This window comes from Tachysurus vachellii, chromosome 1 (assembly GCF_030014155.1).
Source record: "Tachysurus vachellii isolate PV-2020 chromosome 1, HZAU_Pvac_v1, whole genome shotgun sequence".
Lineage (NCBI taxonomy): Eukaryota > Metazoa > Chordata > Actinopteri > Siluriformes > Bagridae > Tachysurus > Tachysurus vachellii.
Genome location: NC_083460.1, coordinates 18,789,247 through 18,813,007, shown reverse-complemented (window position 1 = coordinate 18,813,007; position 23,761 = coordinate 18,789,247). Strand labels below are relative to the sequence as shown.

Genomic DNA, 23,761 nt, shown 5'->3' with positions numbered 1-23,761 from the left:
CAGTGTTTAACATTTATTCTCAGTTTGTTTCTCCTTAAGCAGGATAAACTGCAGAGGACTTAAAGCCTGTCTCACGTTCAGTCCATCCATCACATCGAGTGGCAATTTATCATAGTTGATCCATCAACACGTTTTCTCCCAGCTCTGGAAAAACCAGAGAAAACCCAAAGGAAGACAGGACGAACAAAGCAAAACTCAATAGTGACCGTCTTCAGTTTAGACCTTTATAATCAGATCAAGCCAATAGTCAGATGTTTTAGATTCTGCGTGTTCTAGGGTGTTTATTATCCAGTCGAGTCGTGTTGTCTCCCTACACTCTTTAGATAATCAAAAAATGTTTGCTGGTTCAAATGAATTGCTTACATATAGCATCTGTAGAAATGAACTGTACAGTATGTACACAATAATACATAAATATAGTTAGTTAACAACAGCATTGTTGGAGATCAGTGTGAAGTATTGTAGAAGGGGAAAACCCCAGTTTAATCAGAAACCTTTCTATATCTATGCAGTATTTGAGATGTACTGCTAAAGCTTTTCATATTGTCTAGCTGTGAAATCATGTGATTAGCTTCAGGCCTTTAACTTCTCTATACATTACTTACATAGCTGCCTTTGTGATTTAGCAGTGCGCTACATAATCCCTAATCAGGCCTGTGTTTAAAAAATCGTCTATATAACTATAATGAGGAACAGAGTTTGGCTTAATTGTTTGCATCTTACACATTTTTAATGTTCAAAATGAATTGTACAGAAATCAAGAAGACAGGAATTCACTATGATTATAGAACAAATCACGTTGTAGCTTGGTTTGTTGGCATACAACAAAGACACTGAACACATTTAAGGGGTGATGTCATAATGCACCATTAAAAACATCTATTTTCTTATTAGTCATCTAGTAAGGTATCATGGTTCAAGTTGAATGAATGTTTCACTCATGATGTCAGTGTGAGAAGCTATGAGTGGATGCGTGTGCAAATACTGTTAAGTTTACAAATACTATTATATTTTGGACAGAACATGCAAAACATTGGAACATTTAGTAAAAAGTGTCTCACAAGAAACTATGTTTGGTTTTGTATATTTATCATATTTTTAAGATTCTTTTCCTTAAAATAATCATGAACCTTCAGTGATGTTTGTTCACAGCATGTCCATCAGCTCAGTTTGCTTTCTTCTGCCCTCTCAGCACAAGCAGGTAACACAGAAATGTGGGCTGTGATGACAAATTTAACGCGACAGACATTTTTGCTCATATTAATCTTGGTGCTCTACCCCGATGAAGCATAAGGCGTGTCACTGTGGTAATTGTAGTCCGGGCAGACCTTCTGCAGCAGTTTGTAGTCAGCACTGAAGAAGTCAATGTAGATGCAGATGACTTTAAAGGGCTTGGAGCAGAGCCAGGAGACGTGGCTCTGTGTCTGCTCCTGAAAGCATTCCCTGGTCGTGGAGTCATGGTTGCAAAAGGATGTCCGCTTGCTCCGGTCAGTCTTCTCATACTCAACTCTGCAGTTAAAGGTCTTTGTGTCTTTGGGGACATCCAGAGTTTCCTGTTGGCTGATCTCAAAGTCGACAACCTTGGAGGGTGGCACCAGGCTCACAGAAACATTGCCAAAGCCTGTGGAGTTGTGGCGGAAGTAGACACTAAATGTGCCATTGCCATGGTCAACAATCTTGCCCGTGATGAGGAGGTTAAGCTTAACTGTCTTAATGTGGGAATGGAAGTCACCCCAACCGAACATCTTCTTGAATTTGCCCGTCTTGACAATGGGACGCCGCTTGGCTCTAGCCAGACTCTGTTCGTTCTCTTCTGTATGATTAAACAGCCAGGCCCACAGGTCTTGTACTGCAAGCTGCTGGGGGGCTTCATTGTTTAAAGACAGGTGTGAGAAAAGCCACAGGGGTTTGAGGATATCTGAGCGTGAACCATGCTGGGAAATGCTCTTATCTTTAGTACTCTCCCCCCATCCTAGAAGGCCTAGTGCTGCAGTGGGCTCTGCATCACATATGGCCTTTAGACACAAAACAGGAGAAAAATATGGTTACCTCATGGCTTCATTACTTTCCAAAACAAATCAACGACTGCTTTAGTAAAGAGAATAAGATGGTAGACTAAAGATCTCTACATTTGCCTAGGAGACATGCTGTATGATAGAATGCATGACTAAATAAAGAGGACATAGTACACACTCTTATGCAACATATGCCCCTTTTCAACCGAGGCAGTTTGAGTGCTGGTTCGGAGCCTAATTTTGAACTTTTTCTTTCTTTTTCTACAGCCAAAGCACCGGCTCTGAACCAGGAAAAGGGGTTCTTAAGTAGCACCAAAACGTTGCTGGTCTAGAATTAAGAACCGCTTATGTCAGGGGCTGTGGGCGGGGCTACTGTTAGATATTGTACCTTAAGTATACTAATGTTTAATACACTTTTACTTTACCACGATATGATACATTATCAGCACACATGATAGTACGTTTTTTTTTCTGATTTTTTCTGTGTTAATGATAAAATAACGTTATGTACTTTCTCGATAACAACCTCCGTTTATACAGATTACATGGAGCTGCACGTACACATTGGATTCGCCGCGTTTGGGTGTTAATGTAGGTTCACAAAGCCATGAGCATTAACAGTAAAGCAACATCCGCCATTGTTGATGTGTTTGCCGCTGCTGCACTAAAGTTGCTGGGACACGTGACACGTATACAGTGATGTCAGACTCGGCTCTGTGATGGCTCTCTAGCCGGTGGAAAGGCAAACCGGTTCTTAGAAGGTTCGCCAGTGGAACCAACTTTGAACCAGCACCAGTGCTAGCTCTGAACCAGCACCCGGTTCTTTTTGTTGGAAAAGGGGCAATAGTGCTTCTTCCCTGAGAATGTGAACATACTACCAAAGATCACAACAATGATCGGTGATACGAATCTAACGTAAGGTCCATATTCTAGGTGTGGTGTGGTGTGGTGTGGTGTGGTGAGGGCTTCCTGGGCAGTGGTGCTATCAATTTTTGTGCCGATCAACTTCTGCAGAAGATAAGCACATATGCTGACTCAGGAATCAACCTCATTTCTAGGAAGTATGCATTCTCTGTCTCTATTGCACCTTGCTGATGTGAGACAACCTAGCCTAGTGGTTAAGGTGTTTGATTACCACTTGGAAGGATGAGAGTTCAAATCCCACGTCCACCAAGCTGACACTGCTGGAGCCATGAGCAAGGCCCTTAACCCTCTATTGCTCAGTTGTATAAAATGAAATAAAAATGTAAGTTGCTCTGGATAAGAGCATCTGCCAAATACGGTAAGTATAAATGTACTGACTAGGCAGAGAAGCCTGGCCAGTCAGCATTTACTGTTTGGTGTCAAACAGCCCAAGTGGCTAAGTTTTAGTAATGTTTAGTCAACATCACCTTTTTCATTACTTGCACCTGATAGTAAATAGTTCACAAGGTAAGAGACAATTCCTTTGACTTAAGGCTTTCTCTGATATGAACTGTCAGCTTTGGACACGAGATGGAAAAGGAACACTTTAATTTTTCACTCTGTTCAAAGCTGACAGTTCATATCAGAGAAAGCCTTAAGTCAAAGGAATTGTCCGTAGACCACAGAAGCAGAACTATGTCAAGGCCCAGATCTTGGGTAAGGTAACAAATACCTTCGGCAGTTGTGAAAGTCCAGAACAGGACAGTGGCTTCCATTGATCTGACATGTGAAAGCAACAGTAGGCCACAAACCCAAACTGAATGAATGGTGGAGAAAAGCTTTAGTACAAGCCCTTAAGGAAACTATGATGGAATTCCAGAGTTCTGATGCAGAAATCGAAAAAAACCCTTCCTTGCAGCACCACACTAATCTGGTGTTTATGGTTACATGGCCAGGCAGCACATGGCAGTTCACTTGGATTATGTGAGGGTACCTAAAGGATTTCAGTCTTAAAGATTGAGATTCTATTGTCTGATGAACCAAAACTGAACTCTTTGGTCTCAATACCAACAGTCTATATGATTTCTCTCATATTTTCAACAGTGTAAAAAGCTAATTAACCTAATTATCTAATTTTACCCATCTGTACATCGGATTGTAAATAACTGTATATCTTACTGTATGTAACGTTACATATTGCTCGAGATATTTTGAGTTAGACTGTAATAGGAATGTCTGAAACTAATGAAAGATTTTCTTTCAAATTGATTTTAAGGAAATAGCTGATCAAAGATGTAAAAATGACAGAAATACTGTCATTTCTATTAGTCTACATTCCACTCACTTTCACACAGTTACAGTTGTTTAGATCGGACCCAAGCTGGCCAAGTAAAATCCTGAGGAAAAGGCCACATGGGAAACAATCCGGCCTCAAATGCGCAGTGCCAAATTTTTACCAGCACATCACCTGCCCCACCAGAGATGAGAGGACACTGGACCACTGTTACACTCGGTTTAACACAGCTACAAGGCCAAATCATGTCCTCCATTTGGGAAATCTGAGCTATACATGCCACTCCTGAGCTCAAAGTGTTCTGAGTTCCTAGTCTGATCGTCTCTTCCTCCCGACCTACTTTATCAATCCTGATGCCCTACTCCTGGTTGCAGTCTCATCGCCCGGTGGTCACAACATTTTTACGTAAGCGGGTCCTGAGAGCCTCTCAGTGTTTACTTAGATGTTTAACAACTCCACTGAACAGTCTACAATCCCCACATGCTTTAAACAGCCTACCATAGTTCCTGTCCTGAAGTAACCCAGCCTGCCTGCCTCATTGTCTATAATGTCTGGAGATTTGGTGTCAGAACAATCTCCTCCTTAACATCACCAAGACAAAGGAGTTGATAGTGGACCTCTGAACTGAACTAGCTGAACACCTTCTATGCTTGTTTTGAGGCTGCTAATAGCAGTGCGCATGCTGAGAAAGCTGGAGAGGAAAACGATCTCAGAGCATGATGTGAAGAAGGTGTTCAGGAAAGTGAAAACCAGGAAGGGAGCAGGACCAGACAGCATCACTATCGCTCTGTAGCCCAGACCTCCGTCGTGATGAAGTTGCTGACTAGTCTTTCAAAGCCCTTCATAATCTCCTCACTGCCTGACACACTAGAACCCCTTCAGTTTGCATACCACTCCACAGAAGACACCATCGCATACCTTCACCACACCGTCCTGAGTCACATGGACAGCAGAAATGGGGAAGAACCTTTGTAGACTACAGTTCAGCATGTTATACCTTAATTCCCTTCACACTCACCTCAAAGTTAAAGGGACTGGGACTCACTCAGTCTCTGTGTCACTGGCTTTCCAACTTCCTGTCAGACAGACAGACCACAAGCTCGGGTGGGAAAACATTTCTCACCCCCCCCATCCCCAGCACTGAAGCTCCCCAAGGTTGTGTACTGAGCCCTCTGTTGTACTCACTGGCCACTACCAGCATCACAGCCTGGTTGAGAACAGCACTAAGCAGGATAGGCAAGCTCTCCAGAGGGCTGTGTGGTCACCTGAACCCTGAAACACCTGAAACACTGAGCTCCCTGACCTGGAGTCTATCTACAGCAAGCAGTGCTGGACCAAAGGCAGGAAAATTGTGTAGGACCTCAGCCATCCCAATAATGGACTCCTTTCTCTGTTGTAATCAGGAAAGCGTTTCTTTTCCATGAAGGCAATCACAAAAAGAAGGAGTAGGAGCTTCTTCCCACAGACCATCTGAGACCTCAACCAAAAGAACACCTAGAACAAGGCCCCTATAAACTCACTACTTACACATGACACTACTGCCTCAGACAGAGCTTTTTACACACTATACATTGCACACATCACTTTGTGACTCTTTTTGCACTGGTCAGTTTACCTTATGTAACTTTGCACATTATCATGTATACACCATAGATCTAAATTATATGTTTCATACTCATACGCATTCCATCCCATTCATTACAAATCGTACAGATCTGTTTTTATTCTTACTTTTATTTATCCTTATTGTATCTTTTATATCCAGATTCACAGATCTATGTTTATTTTTTCTATTTATTTATCCTTCTTATTGTTCCTACATTATTCAGTTTTATTGTAATTATTTCTCACTATAAGGAACAGTCATGAAACACATTTCACTACATGTCATACCATGTATGTTTATGTATGTGACAAATAAAATTTGAACTTGAATTTTGAAAGGTAATGATGGGGTTGTGAGATCCAATTTGTTTATTCAGAGTAGAAGGATAACAATACAATCTGAATATCATTAGGATTTTGTCAGAAATGTCAAAATGTTATGAACAGCATTTGTCATGTGACCGATCTCTGAATCTTTCAATGGTTATATTTTCACATATAGCTACAGACGGTGGTTTGGAAAAAAGGAAAATTAAACAGTACAGAGGTGGCATTTACTCTTTAATGTAAGATTTGTGATATGGAGGTGACCTAAGCAGTTATTGGGTCATCACTGCCAATTAGCATACACAATGGGCCACAATTTCTGTCACGTTAGCAGGTGAGGCTGAAACTATATATTTAGATAGTTCCTCCAGTGAGAACAATAATGTGGAGAACCTCAACCGACACCAAAGAATGCTGGTAGGTGTAGAGGTGCCTCTTAGTCAGTAATCAGTCAGTACGCAATCTACTTATCATCATTCCATATGCAGTTTCCACAGCTTAGACATCAGCAGTATCTCTGCCTTCACTTCTGTATATTCGCATGCAGAGCCTATGAGATGAACTACACACACCATCAATCACTAAGGCACCACAATTCACAAAGCAACTACAAAACCATTGATTTGTCTTCAGAGTTAAACATGCTGTTTTTTTCAGAGACTAAGTAGCATTCTTCACACTGACAGCACTTCTCTGAAATGAGAATGCAAAGTTAATGTTAGCATTTGGAACAAGCATACCTGTAAAGAGAAGGCAAGCCCACTTATATTTACACACCCATTCACAAACTATGGGCATTTAAAAGATTCAAATCAGCCTTGCCAATGGACTGGGGAGGAAACCCCTGAAACACAGGGAGAAGATGCAAAATCCATGCACACTTCAAAGGTGTGTGGTGTATTAGGTTTGAAGTGAAAACTCATTCTTTTAGCACTTTATACAATTAAATAAACCTTAGGGCCAAGTTAAACCCAATATTCAAGTCAATTACACTGAGATTTTGTCAGCTCTAATCCCTCGTTTAAATTCTGCAACTCTAATAAGAATGGGTTTTAAAAAAGACAAAAGACACAAGACAAAATATTATTTTACTCCAACATAAGCACTTCCCTGAAAAGTATCAATAAATCTACTCAGAAACCATAAGATTAGAGCTGTAATCCAATGAAAGCACATTTTTATTACAGTTTAAAGATAAATAAAGTGCAAAGAATTTTAGAGAAAAACAGAGGATTAAGGACAGGCTGTTCTCACTGCTGATTCTCATTTGTGATTTAACTGTCTTAAGCTCTACAACCTTTCCTGTGTGTAGGCCTCACTATGAACATGTACCATTTCAAATTAATGTTGGAAAATAAATCATTCACTTGCTTCTCTGTGAGAAAGAATTTGGTTTGTAAAATTGGTGGATTAAGGATTTCTTCTGGAGACGGATTAGATAAATACAGCATTCTGCAGTTCTGCATATTCCACCGACCTGCTATCTGTCAGTTTAATCTGCACTAAATACATTGCAGTGACACACTGGATTTAATGTAGCAGTAAAGACTGACTAAAATGCATCTTATTTATTGACATGCAGAAAGCCAGCATTGTTCACTTTAAATTATTGTATAGAAATGCATGTGACACAACAGGATTGGAAAATATAAAATTGAACTGAACAGGAGCGCATTGTGCTGCTCACACTGCATATTGTCATGAAAATCTGAGTGTAGGATCATTACTCAACCTCCAGCTGTTGTACCCCATTCACTGGATTACCGGAATTGTCCTTTCTCTCTTTTTTCTTAGGCTAATAGGCTGTTAGTTGTTGATTTGTATGTACTCTTTTCTCTTGACTCACCATTTCAAGTGATTATATTTCAGAAATATTTAATAGTAAGTCTTTTAAAATAAACAGTATAGTGTGATGTATTATATATAAATTGTGTTGTATTTTTTATATCAGGAATGCAATGTTTTTGCAGATTCTTCGGACTTCGTCTACACACAATTGAAACAGCAATGTTTCCTTATTAAACTACACACATTTTATAGGGTGAGCCAATCTGTTATCCATGATAGAAATGACATCATGTTAAGTATATGAGTGTGTAGCAGGCGTATCATGTGCTTACAGAACCCCATCTCCTGGAGAACACCTTGTGCTGCTCTCAAACACCCACCTCATCTGTTATACAGCAGATTAGTTAAATCGAGTGTGTTGGAGAAACACTTAGATGTGTAGGATTGTGCTCTAAAATGCACACCTGCTGATTACAGGACATTCTTTGACTTTACATTTTGGGCAAAACTTATCTAATCTGAACCAATAATAAATATTATGAAACTAACTGTATAGCAGGAAATTTCTTCAAGTTTGGCCCTGAAGGATTTTTTTTTTTTTTTTTTGGATTTTGTAGTTTTACCCAATTTAACCTGCAATACAAACAAACAAACAAACAAACAAATAAATAAACAAAATGTAAATAATAAATGATCTTACCATGTGCAAGCACAAAACCAGAAGAGCTGAGAGATGCTTCATCTTTAGGGCTTTTAACATGAATATGGTTATTAAATAACAGGTCCACAGATTAAACTGCTCTTCAGGCTGGAAGTCAGGAAGAAAAGAGAGAAAACTTACACGACTCCACATTAAACACACACACACACACACACACACACACACACACACACCATTAAGTCAGAAACCTCGCTTTGTATGAGGTTATTTGTATGACTGTAAATAACGGTGTAAGACAAACTTCTCCAAAACAAATGCACATTTAACCTAAAGACCTCCATCACGTGTTTTACAGTCACGTGTCTATATGATAACGGTTAGAACTCACTGGTCAACTCCGTTCATGATGAAGCGCAGCGCGTTCTCTATAAATCCCCTCTAAGCTCCTCACCTGCCGGTCGCCGTTAAACTCGCACGCGCTCCCGCTTTGAGCTCCGGTGCTTAAAGCTGGCCCGAGCGCTCTGTGCAGGTGTCGCGCGCCGAGCAGCACGCGCGGCTTCTGATTGGACGCAGATTTCCAGTTCGGATAGTTTGTGTCCAATCACGAGCGAAGACTCAAAGTGCTCATTATTTGTTATCATTATTTCTTCATAAATATTTAATTCACCGTCAACATAAAAATAAATGAAATTATAATTGTCACCGTCACAAATATATAAAATTATGTAATAAAGTGTCCGTAAAATATTCAAACATGATTATGTGACTATATGTGACATAAGATAGTAAACAGATCTACTTTGGTTCAGGCTGCAGATCATAATTCATCTTAAAATGGGAGATGTAAAGTGCAGTATGTTCAATATAGTTATTTGTTTTTGTAGGTTTGCCTACAAGCGTGACTAACACAGACACACACACACAGACATAAAGAGACACACACACACACACACACACACACAGTAATGAAGTGTCTAACAGGAAACTGTTTAACAAATTAGCAGGTAATTAATGAATGTTGAGCTTCCTTCTTACAACAGTTTATTGGTAACAAGCTGACATCACATCTAATCTGAATTATTGCAAGCATATAATAGTAATATAAGGATGACAATGTTTAAGTCTGTAATACACCTAAATAGTTCTTGTCGGGTTTATGTGCTACACCCGCCACCTTGTGGTCAGAGTTGAAACTGCGGCACACTATTAAAATGGATTTATTAGTATTTTTTAAAACAACTGAAGTTGATCAAACATGACCAAAAAATACAATAAAACCCAAAATACTTTGAACTACTCATATAAAGCCACAAACACTGTGTGCTTCATGCTATCCTTTAAATAGTCTTAACATTTTCTACACTTGACAAGTGAGTGTTGTTAGCAGCATTAAGTGATGCAAAGTCACGTAAAACAAATATACTGTAGCATGTGAGGCATGTAGACTGAACAACACTAAATTACAAAAAAGCAATACAATTTTGATATCTGCAAAAGCATCAGTGATGGGACTCCTTAATAATCTGGTTTTGACCGTGCTGAAGTGCAGCTAACATGGTCCTGAAGCTGTCTCTCTGTGCACCAAACGAACGCAACGGCCTGCTCGTCCTACTGATCTTCAAATCAGTGCTGTAGAGATCTGTGGGTGTTCTAAACACATCTGAATCCTCACCCAGAACATCATGAAGTCTTCTGTGGCGATCTCCATTTTGCACTGTACAATCTGCTTGGCCTTCCTTTAAATTTCCTCTTGCACTCTTAAGTACAAGGTGGTGCTTTGTTTTCTGTGGCTCTTCATCTAGCACACAGTTAGGTGAAGTGTCAAATTTCAGAACCCTACGAGTTCCCTCCAGGTCACTGCAATTACCCTGTATATCAATCTCAGCGCTCACATCACTAACAGATTGTTTCATAGGAACTTTCACCAACTTCTGAAAACCTTCATGGTGACTGTCATCATTTCTAGGAAGTTCGTCTTCCGAGGTTCCTGTGAGATCCGATGTTGACACTGACAGATGCGTCAATGTGTCAATCTCTGTGGATTTCCTTTTCTTTCGCCTTTGATAATTCAGACTGTTTAGAGTCAGTATAGGTTTTGCTCGTTTTCTCCGCTGATGCAGAGGCTTTGCTTTGCTTTTAGATGACTTTCCAAGCAACTTTTTGCAGAGACACAAGTTCCTAGAAATAATAATTAAAAAGCCCCTAATCATTATGTCCATTTCATTGGAAGCCCTATCAAATATTTTAAACCATTGTCTGTTAGAGAACAAATAACTAAAAGACATAAGTGCTGATAGTTATAAATATAAAAATGATGTTTTTAAAGAACAGTATTTTTTTATCCTGTCACATACTAGTCAGAATTAGTGAGCAGTTAATAGACAAGTATATTTCTTATTGCGGTTCCAATCTATGAGACTAACCTCTTCAGGAACATGTGAGGTCTGGAGCAGAGAGTCCAGGCTTTATTTGTCATGCCATCATCTGACTGCTTGGCAGCCTGCAACCTGATGCGTTTTAAGTGCACCCATAACCTCCTAGGGAAAAACCATACAAGTTATTAAGCATCACAATATTGAAAAAAATTATTTTTAAGCACTTTTTAAAAAAAAACCACACATACCCTCTGGATTGCTGCGGTCTCTGCGGCTGCCATGTTTTATTAAGGACCCATTCATCACATGATAGTGAGGCTGGATCTGAGAGGAAAGAGAGAGGATGGGTTAGGGTACATACTCAAGAAATTAGCGTCTCCTTAACCAAAACCTTTTGACTCGTATTATTCTGATCAAGCCAGGTTTGCATGAATTCATTGTCAAAATGGGCAGTAAAATGTTTACTCTTGTCTCGTTGTTTTTTTCTCGGAGGCTCTTGTCTCATCATTTTGGAGAAAAGTCTCTCACACTCCCTGCATCTCAGTGAATGATAGGCAGCAGAAGGTGAGCTGGGGCCGGACACCACAGAGTCCTCAGAACCTGAGCCGTCCAGTGGACTGTCGGCACAAGACTCGGGTGGACTGTCGGATCCCTGCGTGTGGCCTGATGTGTTTTTAGTCAACCTGAGTGTTTTCAGGGTATCGTCAGCTTTTGACCCCATAGGTAAAGATATTTTCTTCCTACATTGATTATTCAAAAGAATTAAAAAAACATTGTAATTGTTTGTCATTGTAATGGCATATTGTTTCTTTTAAGGAGTTTTCACACTGGTGGTCTGGTGTGTGTTCAGTTGCACCGGGACTTTGTTCAGGAAGTACACTGAGTTTTGGAGGAGAACATTGTTGTAAACAGGTGAGATGCCATAATACAAATACAATATAATATAAAACCAAAACTATGTTAATTTGTAAAATATGTTCTCTTCATAAATGTTTGTGATGAAGAATGAAGTGAGTGTGAAAAAAGAAGCTGGAAAAATCAGATTCAGTCCACGTCCAGTGTGAAAACTTTCACATCGTAAACAAAGACATTGTAGACGATTTTGTGCTACAAACTTTGTTTGTTAAACACCCAAATGTGTGAGAGACAGAATGTCCACCAAGGTTTATCATTAACAACTAATAACTTTAGTTGTTAAGTCTCCTGAGACCAAATGTAAGATCTTACTTTGACTCCAAACGACAGACTCGTGTTTGTTGTGTTTCTTTAATGAAGTCCATGCTCAGTTTATGAAGCTGTTTTTAAACGTAAATTAATCTGTGTGAAAGAGAAGAAAACACAGAGATCATCAGAGTTTACAATAATCAGTCTAAATCATCACTGTGACAGAAATATAAGATGAAATATAAGTTATATGATTTCCATCTTACTTAAAAAAAAAAAACAAAAAAAACTTTTACCTGAAAAATCCATGTTTCTTTATCTCTGGTTGTTTTTAACATTTACACTGTGCCACATTTCTTCTTCGTGGAACAAATAGTTTAAGCAGTTTTAGGCTGTGATGTGTATCGCCCCCTGCCGGAGAATAAAGGGCAAGCACTGTGCATATAAAGAAAGAAACAACACACACACACACACACACACACACACACACACACACACACACACACACACAAACACACACACATACACCTATACACGCACATACACACACAAAAACACACACATACACACAAACACACACACACAAACACACACACAAATAAACACACAAACACACACACACATACACATATACACACAAACACACACACACACACACACTCACACAGACAGGAAAATGACCAGACTGGACTGAGCCGAGTTTAGTAGTTATATTTATAGCATAAAAATCAATCAAATAATCATTTAGAACATTCGTACATTCGGCAGAAAAGCATTTGAGTATTTAATTCTGAGCAGTTCCTCTCTCTGTCAGGCCACTTGTTGTGCTTGTGGTTCACATTTAATTCTTGCCCTTTGGTAGACAAATCAGCTGAGAAACTGCTTCAGTGTCACTTCCTCCTTACACACTCGAGCTAAGAGCGACGCACTGATGCTTTCTCTGCACTCCATCTGCCAGGGAAAGCACACAGCACAAGATTGTCCACAGAGACTCAATTAAGTGTCTGATTGTCTAAAGATGTGATCATAATGCTGAATGCAGCTTACATACAGTGTAACATGACTTAATTAATTTTCACATCCTGGATGAATTCACAGAGTTCATTAAATGTATACATAAGAAATAACATAATAGAATTAGCACATTGATAAAATGTATGGTTTAAATCGTGATATACAACAAGAGCCATGCTGTTAAAGAAAATTAATCAACACCTTCAGGTTTGAGAAAACAAGAGCACTATACACTAAGATTAATTACGCTTAATCATGGCACACTTCACCAGCTCATAACCATCAACCATCCCCTCTATTTATCGAGTGTCCTTGTAAGTGAGTCAAAACGCTGTGAGAGAAACGAGTTACTGGATTAAAGGGTGTACTTATATTTTCCCCACCTGATTGTTCCTGATTGTTGGTTTATTTTTATCAGAAAGAAAAATGACTACATATTTAAATGTGCTTTTTCTTGTGTATAATATTACTAAACTGAAATAAGGACTGATTTCAAGCTACTACGTGTTCAGGCTCAAACTCAGTCATTCAGCACTAAGTCATTTACTTTAGCCTTTTTAACAGGAAAAAAATGAGGAAAAGACTTCTTAAATTTTTAATTGTAGATATTTAATGTGTTTGGATGATACAGTGGTTACATATCAGTGGCATGGTGAAGAAAAGAAAATCTGTACATAATTTCCCTCTTAAAAGATGATTATTTGCTCGTTCTGTATCTGCTGAAGGTGTCACAGGTGTAATGTCACACAGTCATCAATTAACATCATAAACAGAAACAACTTAAATTAAGCAATGCTGAATTTATCACTCTGCAAAAATCTGTAAGTGAGGTTCAGTATTTACACAAAAAAAGCAAAAAGAAATGGCAACAAAGTCATTACAGCATCATGGTGTTCACATCACCATCGAATTGTTCACACTGTCATTTATTTTATTCCTACCTACATATGAAATAAACACTCTTAGTTATTGCATATTACACATGAACAACATACACAACTGGATGTACAGAACATTTGTCTGAGGTCATTTTGTCTCTGGTCAATACATGATATAATGCCCCTCTTATTGAAAAGGATTATTGCATCTCTTGTCAGTATTTTGCCTGCAAGGAATCTCCACTTAATCACGACACAATGGTTATAAATCTTAGAAAGCACAGAAAAAACAGATGTATTACTAAACATTATGGTTCTAAGCAGTATTTTAGCAAAATATAGTACTCAGTATTTGCAAGTGTGTGCAGCATCATCAGCTCTTATGTAGAATGTTCCACGTGTAAAGGTTTTATGTTCAGAATTTTGGAGAGTAAATCTAAGAAGATAAATTTCACACTATACAAGATACAACAGTCCATAAATGTACATTTAAAAATATTGGTTGCTGTTATTATGGAAGGTTTTACAAAGAAATGCGTCAACATATCAAAGTGTTTGTATGCTGAGTGAAATCCTCAGACACGTGTACACACATATACATTAATAACGTGGACTGAGATTACTGGGATCCATATATCATAGTATTTGCGGTCAGAAAATATTTGGAAATTATTTTATAGATCTATATTTATTTCATTTGCTTTCACAATTATAGTAATATAAACAGACAGGAGACAAATTAGAGGAAAAACGTGTGGCAGGGTTTTGCTGGTAAAAGGAAAGACTCACTGCAAATTGTTACAAATTTATTCATCTCCTTTAGGAGGAAATGTTTCTGTGCTGATGATCTTTTACAAAATGAATCTACAATTTCCACATCCATAGGTTGAAGAGAATGAAAATGGAACTCGTATATTATAGCTTTTACAGTCCATTTGCGGAGACAGCACTGTGTACCAATGTTATCAAAACACCTAGTGAAGAAATAGCTGTCATAAGAATTGTGTTCATGTCTCTATTGTGGTTGTAGAGATTTGTAGAATCTGAAAGATTTCTGACGGTTCGTCAGCACTGTACGTCGTCTCTCTCTTTAATTTGTCACCATTTTGTTCAAAGAAGTTGAGTTGAAAATACATGTAATATCTGATGAGAATATCTGAAGTTGGTATATTTCATACTGTATGACAAGGATATTAAAAAGGTTGAAAAGTTTGAAAAGGTTAAACACTACCATAAAAATACAAAACATAAAAATACGTCTGGGTTTAAAACAAAAAGCAAGTTCAAATGTAAAACTCCTAAAAGTCAAGATATTATTAACCCTGTAAAAGGATTTCACACAAAACTTTCACACAAAATTACAAATATGCATTTTGTCAGGCCTTCAGCTTACACACACACACACACACACACACACACACACACATTGTCGAAAGGAGTGTGCACAGTGTTACACACAGTGAGCGACAGTAAAACATAGATTAGTTCTTTACTATCGTGGCACAAAATTTCTCTTTATATTTTTAAAAGCAACATGAGACGTCACAAACTCGTCTCTCTGTCAACGTTCCAGTCCTTCACTGTATCGGGTTTCTTAGGACTTCTGATTCCTTTCACTGAAGATCTATAGTGAGAGAGAAAGAGAAATGAAGAGAGGGTCAGACAAATAAAGAAGGCAAATGAAAAGTCTAAACAAAGTATAAACAAAAATATATTATCAATAATTATTTTTTTTAATGAAAAATGTTTACATGTAATCAAAGTGAAAATGCATATAGGTGGAATAGCTGTGCTAAATTGCCCCAAGATGTGAAAGTTGTGTGTGTGGTGATGTGTTGATGTGTGTGTGGTGTCTATAGATTATATACAGCATATATTCCTGACTCATGTTCACAGGATCCACTGAGACCTATATATATTTATATATTTACAAATAGGAAATATGATTGTCATTAATGTGAGCAGGATTAGATGGGGACAAAATCTGGGAGTTTATCTTACCTTTGGAAAGTCAGCAGCTGGGAGGTAAGGAGAGGGAGCTAAGGGGTGACATGGGATAAGAAATTCAGTCAAAATAGGAGAAAGGTTCTTTCTTTAAATAGGAGAATATATGAAGTGTTTTATGGGGCAGTGTGAGGATTATGGCTCAGGGAGCTTTTCATTAGAATAACTCACACTCTCATAAACAGCACAGATGATGAAAATGCAGGAGTTTAAAGCATCATTTATACAGACAGAAATTGTCCAGAAGAAAATTACAAAAAAATAAATATTAACTAATACAATTACTTACCATAATTTATAATAAATGCCAATTTCATAACAACCCTAACTACTATGCACTAAGTTTACTGCAATGAAGAATTAATAGAAATGAATTATAGAACAAATTCAAACCTTTTTGCACTTTTATCGTTTTTGCTGTCGTCAGTACTCAGGCTTTTCCAGATATTTCCAAAAGACGTCTTGGTCATTTCGTCTGAAATGTTGACTGTTGATGGGTCATCCCTTAAAATAACACAGAAAACCTTTTCAGTGACTAAAAGAAAGTCATACTTTATTTTTAAACGCTTTTTTCCCCAGAGGTCAAAAAATTTAATTTGCTTCTGTTTTGTTTGTGCCCATGTTCAGTATTGAATGTCTTTGTCATGTATAACTCCACAGTGGTGGTTAATGACTCATATGAAAGTAGACAATCTGTATTTCTGTTTAAGTTGCTAAAGGTAATATATTCAAGGAAAAGTAAAAATAAATAAATAAATAAATAAATAAATAAATAAATAAATAAATAAATATACTTATAAATAAGTACATTTTGATCTTAAACCCATTTCTGTTCCAATTGTTTGTTCATAATCATTTAAAATTTAAAGGTGTTTACCTTTAACCACTAAAATTCAGTGTAAGATCATCAACAGAGGGAAAAACACACATGAGACCTGACTCATTTCAGATCAGAAAAATTAATTTGTTTACAAATTATTTGCAGGCCAAAGTCAAGATTTTTATTAGAATTTATATTAAAGAAAATATTCTTGTAGGAATGGTTTCAACTATTCCCCCTTTCCCTGACAGAAGGACTCTGGTATAAATTGGGGTGACTATCATTAAAACACAAGGAACAGGTGTGCAGAGGTGGGAACGGATAAGGAAAGGAGCTAACACACATGATGCAAAAACACAAAGGCACATGGCACAAACAAACAAAGCCTGCCAGAATGTCCCCCTGGTGTCCAAACAGGAAAAAGTCCAGGCCAAATCCTGAGAATTCTTCCTGAATGAAGTATGAAAGGATTACAATGAACAAAAAAATGTGATGCATTAGCTTACTTGTAATGTCCTTCAAGTGGCACCTGAACAATTACTTCATCCTCCACCATTACACTTTGGTTCTCCTGTAAAAGAAAAAAATAATCACTTGATTATTCATTCATTCATTCATTCATCTTCTACCGCTTATCCGAACTACCTTGGGTCACGGGGAGCCTGTGCCTATCTCAGGGGTCATCGGGCATCAAGGCAGGATACACCCTGGACGGAGTGCCAACCCATCGCAGGGCACACACACACACACTCTCATTCACTCACACAATCACACACTACGGACAATTTTCCAGAGATGCCAATCAACCTACCATGCATGTCTTTGGACCGGGGGAGGAAACCGGAGTACCCGGAGGAAACCCCCGAGGCACGGGAGAACATGCAAACTCCACACACACAAGGCGGAGGCGGGAATCGAACCCCCAACCCTGGAGGTGTGAGGCGAACGTGCTAACCACTAAGCCACCGTGACCCCCCACTTGATTATTCAATATAATAAAATTGTATTCAAATTACAGAAAAAAATATTTACTTACTGAATCAAATGATCATAAATACTTAGATTTTGCTTTAATATGAAATTACAAATATGAAAAAGTTAATTTCCACAATAACAGCTCGTTCATTTGCACTGTAAAGTTAATGTCTTAAGCCTGAAAGCTCTCCTTAAAGATTAACAAGTCACATAAGAAAGGATTGATGGCTGTTATTCTATAGACTAATGTTCTACCTCTTTCTGTGCATCCTCCAGTTTTTTCTTCTTGCTCTCAGGCATAAGGTCGTCAAGCCAGCTGAGATCCTTTTTTGTGAAGATGAAGTCCAGCAACTTACGGATGAAAACTAACGCCAACACCTGCAAACAAAGTGGCTCAAATTTACTAGCAACATAACAAACATCATCTCTTCACAGTTTCCTCTGCTCTCACACCTAAACAAGAGCTGGATTTACCATCATGGGGAAAACAATGGCGGCTCTGGAGGTTTTGATGACCCAGAGGAGGACAAGGCAGCTCAGCTGGATGATGGTGAACAGGTGAACCTTCCTCAGAGGAACATGTCTCAGATAGATGAAGTCCGGCTGGTGTTTCGCTGGCATACCAAACAACTTCAGACGGTCAAAAAACTGAGAACAGAACAGGAAACACACCGGTGCAACCACAAGGTAGTGAAGCTTTTTATTTTTTTGGATACAATACACTGAAATTTAGTAGGCAAATCTCAGAAAGCAACAACGACAGTTTAACATTACACTTATAAAGGAAATTAAAATAAGTTAAACAGATTTTTATTGAGTTTTTTGTAGCTCTGAGGTCACTACTGTGTACTGCATTAGTAGTATATGTTTGAAATCACAATAAAATCTTCTTGACTTCAGTAACACAATCCCATTTGGAATTCAAATTCATTGTGTATTATATTTTTGTGTTGCTTCATTTGATACATTTCGTTATTTAGAAAAACGGTTCATCAGGATGAGCGCTCTACACCTACAGAAACCCCATCAGTGTTTAATGAACAAGTGGAAAGTGACTGTTCTGCATACACTAGTTACAATTACCTGAATGCCTCGGAGAGACGACGCCCCCATGTACAAGAAAACTCCATATAACACAGGCATTGGGATGAACTACAGAGAAAACAAACACATTCAGTCACACAAGACAGTAATGGGATTTACATATTGAAGGTCAAAGGTAACTGACCTTTAGGACAGAAGTCATGAATACAGAGCATCCCATGAGGACAAAGATCATGAGACCTGTGAAGCGCTGCTCTCTGATTCCCAGAAACTTGGGCTGCTCTCCGGGTGCTGAGCATTCAGACTCCAGCTTCAAGCTGTTCACATGTGTGATGGAGAGGACGGTGGCAGCCACAAACCATGGTAGTCCCATAACTGAGCACACTCCAAGCATTACACCCACCACAAAAAGGTCCAGGTGATAGCCACAGCTTTTCTGCAGAAACAGGCAAAATTGTAAGCGCATGAAAATCTCATTCATCAGGAGCCCATGTTTAACGCACAGGGTCTCACTCAGCTTCAACGTCTCCCACAGGTGGTGAATCAGTATATTGTGCACTCAAATTAGGACATTAGTAAGTACCCTGGTTTACTACACATTAGGACAATCATGACTTTATATGCTGTATAATGACTATGACCCTTGTTGTAAAACTTCAGCACTGACATTCCTGTCATTTAAAGTGCATTATTTTATAATTTTCTTGTTCTGTTACATATCATTGAAACATTTCCTGCTAATTGATTTTTTAGTTAATTAATTCTTTTTACCAATACACTGACTTTCCCTTCTGTCAGTTGAATAGAAATCAGCTTATCAGACATTTTCATTCAGTATAAAAATTAATAATTTATCACCGCAAATCTGATATAAATTAGTCAGAGTAGTGTTGGTGTTTAGTGCCAGACATTTTTATCTCTGTACAGATAAATCTACAGAGAATTTTAGCTGTTGAAAATAACACCTACAAATTTTAGATGTTTATGAAAGATGATGGGGCACGGTGGCTTAGTGGTTAGCACGTTCGCCTCACACCTCCAGGGTTGGGGGTTCGATTCCCGCCTCCGCCTTGTGTGTGTGGAGTTTGCATGTTCTCCCTGTGCCTCGGGGGTTTCCTCCGGGTACTCCGGTTTCCTCCCCCGGTCCAAAGACATGCATGGTAGGTTGATTGGCATCTCTGGAAAATTGTCCATAGTGTGTGAGTGCGTGAGTGAATGAGAGTGTGTGTGTGCCCTGCGATGGGTTGGCACTCCATCCAGGGTGTATCCTGCCTTGATGCCCGATGACGCCTGAGATAGGCACAGGCTCCCCGTGACCCGAGATAGTTCGGATAAGCGGTAGTGAATGAATGAATGAAAGATGATGATAGAAGTCTTAGACCTCATAGATCAGAAATGGATCCACAGACACACGCACTCACACACAGGCACACACACACAACATTTCAGCCAACAGTGACTAGGAGAAGAAAGAGAAGTACCTGGTTGAAACATGCAAATTCCATGCATGCTGGACAAAGGTGGGAATCAAACTCCCAGCCCTGGAAGTAAATATGCTAAATATGCTAACTACGTAGACCCTATTATTACTAATTTCTATTACTGACGTACCTATAAATTATTCATCAAACAGGAATGAAGCTCTATGAATCATTCTAAATGATGAGTTAATATCTCAAGTCTCAGACACACAGATAGACAGATGCAAAGACAACTGCATACTCCACATACTCCAAAACCTAGAAGCCAAGACAGAAAGCAATTGTGTTATAGAGCTGTTTGACTTTTTTCTACCTTCAGCTTGTGCTCCTTCCTGTTTATGATGACAGCTGTGATTTGCTGGTCCATAAAGATGAGGATGGTGCACAGCAGTGCAGGAATGAAGGTGATGAGGATTGTCCACCATGGGTTTGGTCCCAGAGGGCTGATGATCCAGCCGCGGTCATCTCTGGTAGGCTGTAAGGGGCAGGAGATCAGACATCATGCTAATGTGTGTGTGTGTGTGTGTGTGTGTGTGTGTGAGTGTGTGTGTGTGTGTGTGTGTGTGTGTTTTATTATTAAGAGCTAGACATATTGATTTAGAACATCTTATATAAACATTGATTTAGAACTAAATACATCAATGTTTATATAAGTGATGTCTAGCAGGAAGTTACACAAGACACAGCTCAGTGATTGCAGAAAGTCCTGTTAGTGATGTTTTTCATTGTATTACTGGGCGACTCACTTTAAATTCATTGGGGACCTGCAGTTTGGGAGAGGGAACCCCCAGAGCAAAGTCAATCCCCACCATGGTGACGATAGTGATGAAGACTGCAAAGTCACTGATAATTGCCCTAACCTGTAGCAGAGAGTCACATGCAGGATACAGGTGAGGATACAGACCTAAACATCCACATAAATATTCCCACACTGCACTAAAACTACTACAGTGACATACAAACACACTTGCCTTGGTGGGGAAGTAGCGGCTAGTTTTGAAATCCTTGAGGAAGAAAGACATGGCAACTGTGGAGAAGAACAGGATTACGCACCAGAAGACAACATCAGGGATGTAGGGCCCGTGATGACCACATGCACTGCCCTGGAACTCACCCCTGAGCTCCACACAGCTCTGTAGTACAAAACAACACCAAGCATCCACACCACACTGCTGTAAAACTCTCTTAATTAAAAGGGTCATTTTAGTCATTATATTTTAAATAATATAACTGATTCACTTAAGCTTCTTCTGGCCAGTATAGTATAAGATTTGTTTACAGACTATACTGCTCCATAGAAAAAATATTTATTGTGAATATCATTAATTACAAATGAAATCATTTATTGAACAGTACAAGCGCGTTTGCGTGTGTGTGTTTGCATCTGTGTGTGTGTGCATTTGCGTGTGTGTGTGTGTGTTTGCGTGCGTTTGCATGCTTTTGCATGTGTGTTCTACCCCCCACACTTGCCTGTAATATTTTTCTTCCCTCTTTATTGAATACAGATCATTAACATGGTCATGAACAAAAAAGTTAATTACATTGTTTAAGCATTCAAAGATCATAAAATGAACAAAATAAAGAATAAAGAACAAACATAAAAACAGCAACATATAAAATTGTATGTACAGTGATGCCGCGAGATACGAGTTTAATTCGTTCCGTGACTTTGCTCGTATCTCAAAACAATTTTCCCCATTTAAATGAATTGAAATCCCATTAATCCGTTCCAGCTCGCAAAATTCCACTCCAGTTGTTTTATTTGTGTTTTGAATATGAAAAATGTACAGCACCTGTATTTATAAATGACAAATGTTGTATAAATACATACAGTAATAAAAGAACATGTTAAAAAAATAAACTGGTTTTACTTTACGGAAGATGCGCATGGAGGTTGAGGGAGGAGTAAACAGGAGGAATTTTGTCTCGTACGTACACTTTCGCTTTCGTTCACTTACTCGCTACTGTACACTCTTAATGCTACTTTACACTTAAATGGAACTTAACTAAACTTCACTAAAATTAACGAACTTAAATCAAGCATCGCGTTCTGGCAGGCCATGTCGTCAAGCGTGCATCAGCTGTTAATCAGCTGTCGACGACACGCACCAATCCGGTTACTACATCCATATTACCCGACAATTTAAATTCCCATTCATTGAGCCGCTCTAGCGCTTCACTGCTGCAGAGACTTAAACTCCCTCCTCAAACCCCCGACTCCACCATGCCGGAACCTGTGTTCCTTGTACCAGTTTACGTCATAAATCTCCACATATTTTTCTCTCTCTCCCTCTCTCTCTAATTATATAATTATTTATTTATCAATTCATTCATTTATTACTTTCCAAAAACTCGTAAGCCAGCATACTATGCATGATTAGTGGTTCTGTTATACGGGGGGTTTATTCTATTTTCTAGTCGCTGCTCTTCGCGCTCTGACCACGCATGCGCACGGATGGGCGCGTGGATTTTTGTCCAGAACAGAACCATACCGCCAACACTAACTGCATGCATATCATCTAATAAATTCTCTTTTGACAAGTGATCCTGACAGAACTGAAATTCTCTAAACTTAACTGAATTTAATTGCTACAATTTCTGTTTTCTTTACATTAATTTTGTAATTTTGTAACCCAGAGAACACAGTATAGATTTAAGTCTTTTGAAGTGCTTGTCCTTAATGTTACACTATCGCACACGCACACGAAAATACACGAAATGTCTCTTGCGCTAGCGACCGTGTATAGACCACCAGGGCCCTACACCGATTTTCTTAGAGAATTCACAGATTTTCTTTCTGACCTACTGGTTAGCTTTGATAAAGCATTAATTGTAGGAGATTTTAACATTCATGTTGACGACACAAATGATGCGCTAGGACTCACATTCATGGACTTACTAAACTCACTTGGGCTCAAACAAAACGTCACTAGAGCAACTCACCGTCGTAATCATACACTAGATTTAATAATATCACACAGAATAGATGTCACTGATATAGATATCATTCCTCAAAGTGATGATATCACAGACCATTATCTCATAATGTACACACTACCTGTAGAACAGGCTAACTGCGTTTCACCACGTTATCGTCTCGGTAGAACTATTATTCCGACCACTAAAGACAGATTCACAAATAACCTGCCTGATCTGTCTGGACTTCTTACTGTACCCTTAAACACAGACGACCTAGATGAAATTACTAACAGCATAGGCGCTATATTCACTAGCACACTAGACACTGTTGCCCCAATCAGATTACAGAAGGTTAGAGATAAAACGCTTGCACCATGGTATAATAGTCATACTCACACCCTCAAGAGAGAGACCCGTAACCTCGAGCGAAAGTGGAGAAAAACTAAATTAGAGGTTTTTAGAATTGCATATAAGGAAAGTATGTCCAGCTATAG

General features: G+C 38.7%; 3 protein-coding genes across 9 annotated transcripts in view; all 3 read right to left on the bottom strand.

Annotated features, from left to right (window-relative positions):
* Nucleotides 1–704: 704 nt before the first annotated feature.
* nxph2b (neurexophilin 2b) lies at nucleotides 705–9,153 on the bottom strand. Of its 3 annotated transcripts, none has more exons than XM_060863941.1 (3): nucleotides 9,045–9,153; nucleotides 8,633–8,740; nucleotides 705–2,015 (listed from the first exon to the last, which is right to left on the bottom strand). In XM_060863941.1, the coding sequence occupies exons 2-3, from the start codon at nucleotides 8,690–8,692 to the stop codon at nucleotides 1,275–1,277; spliced, it is 801 nt and encodes a 266-aa protein (XP_060719924.1). In that variant the 5' UTR covers nucleotides 8,693–8,740; nucleotides 9,045–9,153; the 3' UTR covers nucleotides 705–1,274. The 3 variants fall into 3 exon arrangements, with proteins under 3 accessions (XP_060719924.1, XP_060719916.1, XP_060719907.1); XM_060863933.1 differs by having other exon boundaries at nucleotides 8,982–9,141; XM_060863924.1 differs by having other exon boundaries at nucleotides 8,633–8,777; nucleotides 8,982–9,128.
* Nucleotides 9,154–9,636: 483 nt separating this feature from the next.
* On the bottom strand, nucleotides 9,637–12,515 carry si:ch211-227n13.3 (uncharacterized). Of its 2 annotated transcripts, none has more exons than XM_060876057.1 (6): nucleotides 12,429–12,515; nucleotides 12,196–12,285; nucleotides 11,434–11,651; nucleotides 11,217–11,292; nucleotides 11,017–11,130; nucleotides 9,637–10,771 (listed from the first exon to the last, which is right to left on the bottom strand). In XM_060876057.1, exons 2-6 carry the CDS (start codon nucleotides 12,246–12,248, stop codon nucleotides 10,093–10,095), a joined length of 1,140 nt encoding a protein of 379 aa, XP_060732040.1. In that variant the 5' UTR covers nucleotides 12,249–12,285; nucleotides 12,429–12,515; the 3' UTR covers nucleotides 9,637–10,092. The 2 variants fall into 2 exon arrangements, with proteins under 2 accessions (XP_060732040.1, XP_060732031.1); XM_060876048.1 differs by having other exon boundaries at nucleotides 9,638–10,771; nucleotides 11,434–11,708.
* Nucleotides 12,516–13,772: 1,257 nt separating this feature from the next.
* The window catches only part of slc4a10a (solute carrier family 4 member 10a), a 52,322-nt gene continuing 42,333 nt past the window's right edge, over nucleotides 13,773–23,761 (bottom strand). For 3 of the 4 annotated variants that reach the window (XM_060876012.1, XM_060876021.1, XM_060876030.1), the window contains 11 exons: nucleotides 21,320–21,481; nucleotides 21,095–21,208; nucleotides 20,662–20,823; nucleotides 19,052–19,303; nucleotides 18,907–18,975; nucleotides 18,298–18,471; nucleotides 18,079–18,201; nucleotides 17,355–17,419; nucleotides 16,422–16,532; nucleotides 16,026–16,063; nucleotides 13,773–15,648 (listed from right to left, as the gene is read on the bottom strand). In XM_060876012.1, coding sequence (XP_060731995.1) covers nucleotides 16,036–16,063; nucleotides 16,422–16,532; nucleotides 17,355–17,419; nucleotides 18,079–18,201; nucleotides 18,298–18,471; nucleotides 18,907–18,975; nucleotides 19,052–19,303; nucleotides 20,662–20,823; nucleotides 21,095–21,208; nucleotides 21,320–21,481 — 1,260 coding nt within the window. In that variant the 3' untranslated portion in view covers nucleotides 13,773–15,648; nucleotides 16,026–16,035. The remainder of the gene's footprint in view (nucleotides 15,649–16,025; nucleotides 16,064–16,421; nucleotides 16,533–17,354; nucleotides 17,420–18,078; nucleotides 18,202–18,297; nucleotides 18,472–18,906; nucleotides 18,976–19,051; nucleotides 19,304–20,661; nucleotides 20,824–21,094; nucleotides 21,209–21,319; nucleotides 21,482–23,761) is intronic. The other variant, XM_060876035.1, reaches the window with a different exon arrangement.

Excerpts from the sequence above, each read along its gene's own strand:
- nxph2b (XM_060863924.1), bottom strand. Across the intron at positions 2,016-8,632 it reads TGGTTTTGTGCTTGCACATG|GCCATATGTGATGCAGAGCC; the intron begins GTAAGATCATTT and ends TTGTGTCTAAAG.
- si:ch211-227n13.3 (XM_060876048.1), bottom strand. The coding sequence starts at position 12,248 with ATGGACTTCATTAAAGAAACACAACAAACACGAGTCTGTCGTTTGGAG. Across the intron at positions 11,709-12,195 it reads GTCTGTCGTTTGGAGTCAAA|GAAGAAAATATCTTTACCTA; the intron begins GTAAGATCTTAC and ends TAATCAATGTAG. Across the intron at positions 11,293-11,433 it reads AAAAAAACAACGAGACAAGA|ATCCAGCCTCACTATCATGT; the intron begins GTAAACATTTTA and ends CTTTCCTCTCAG.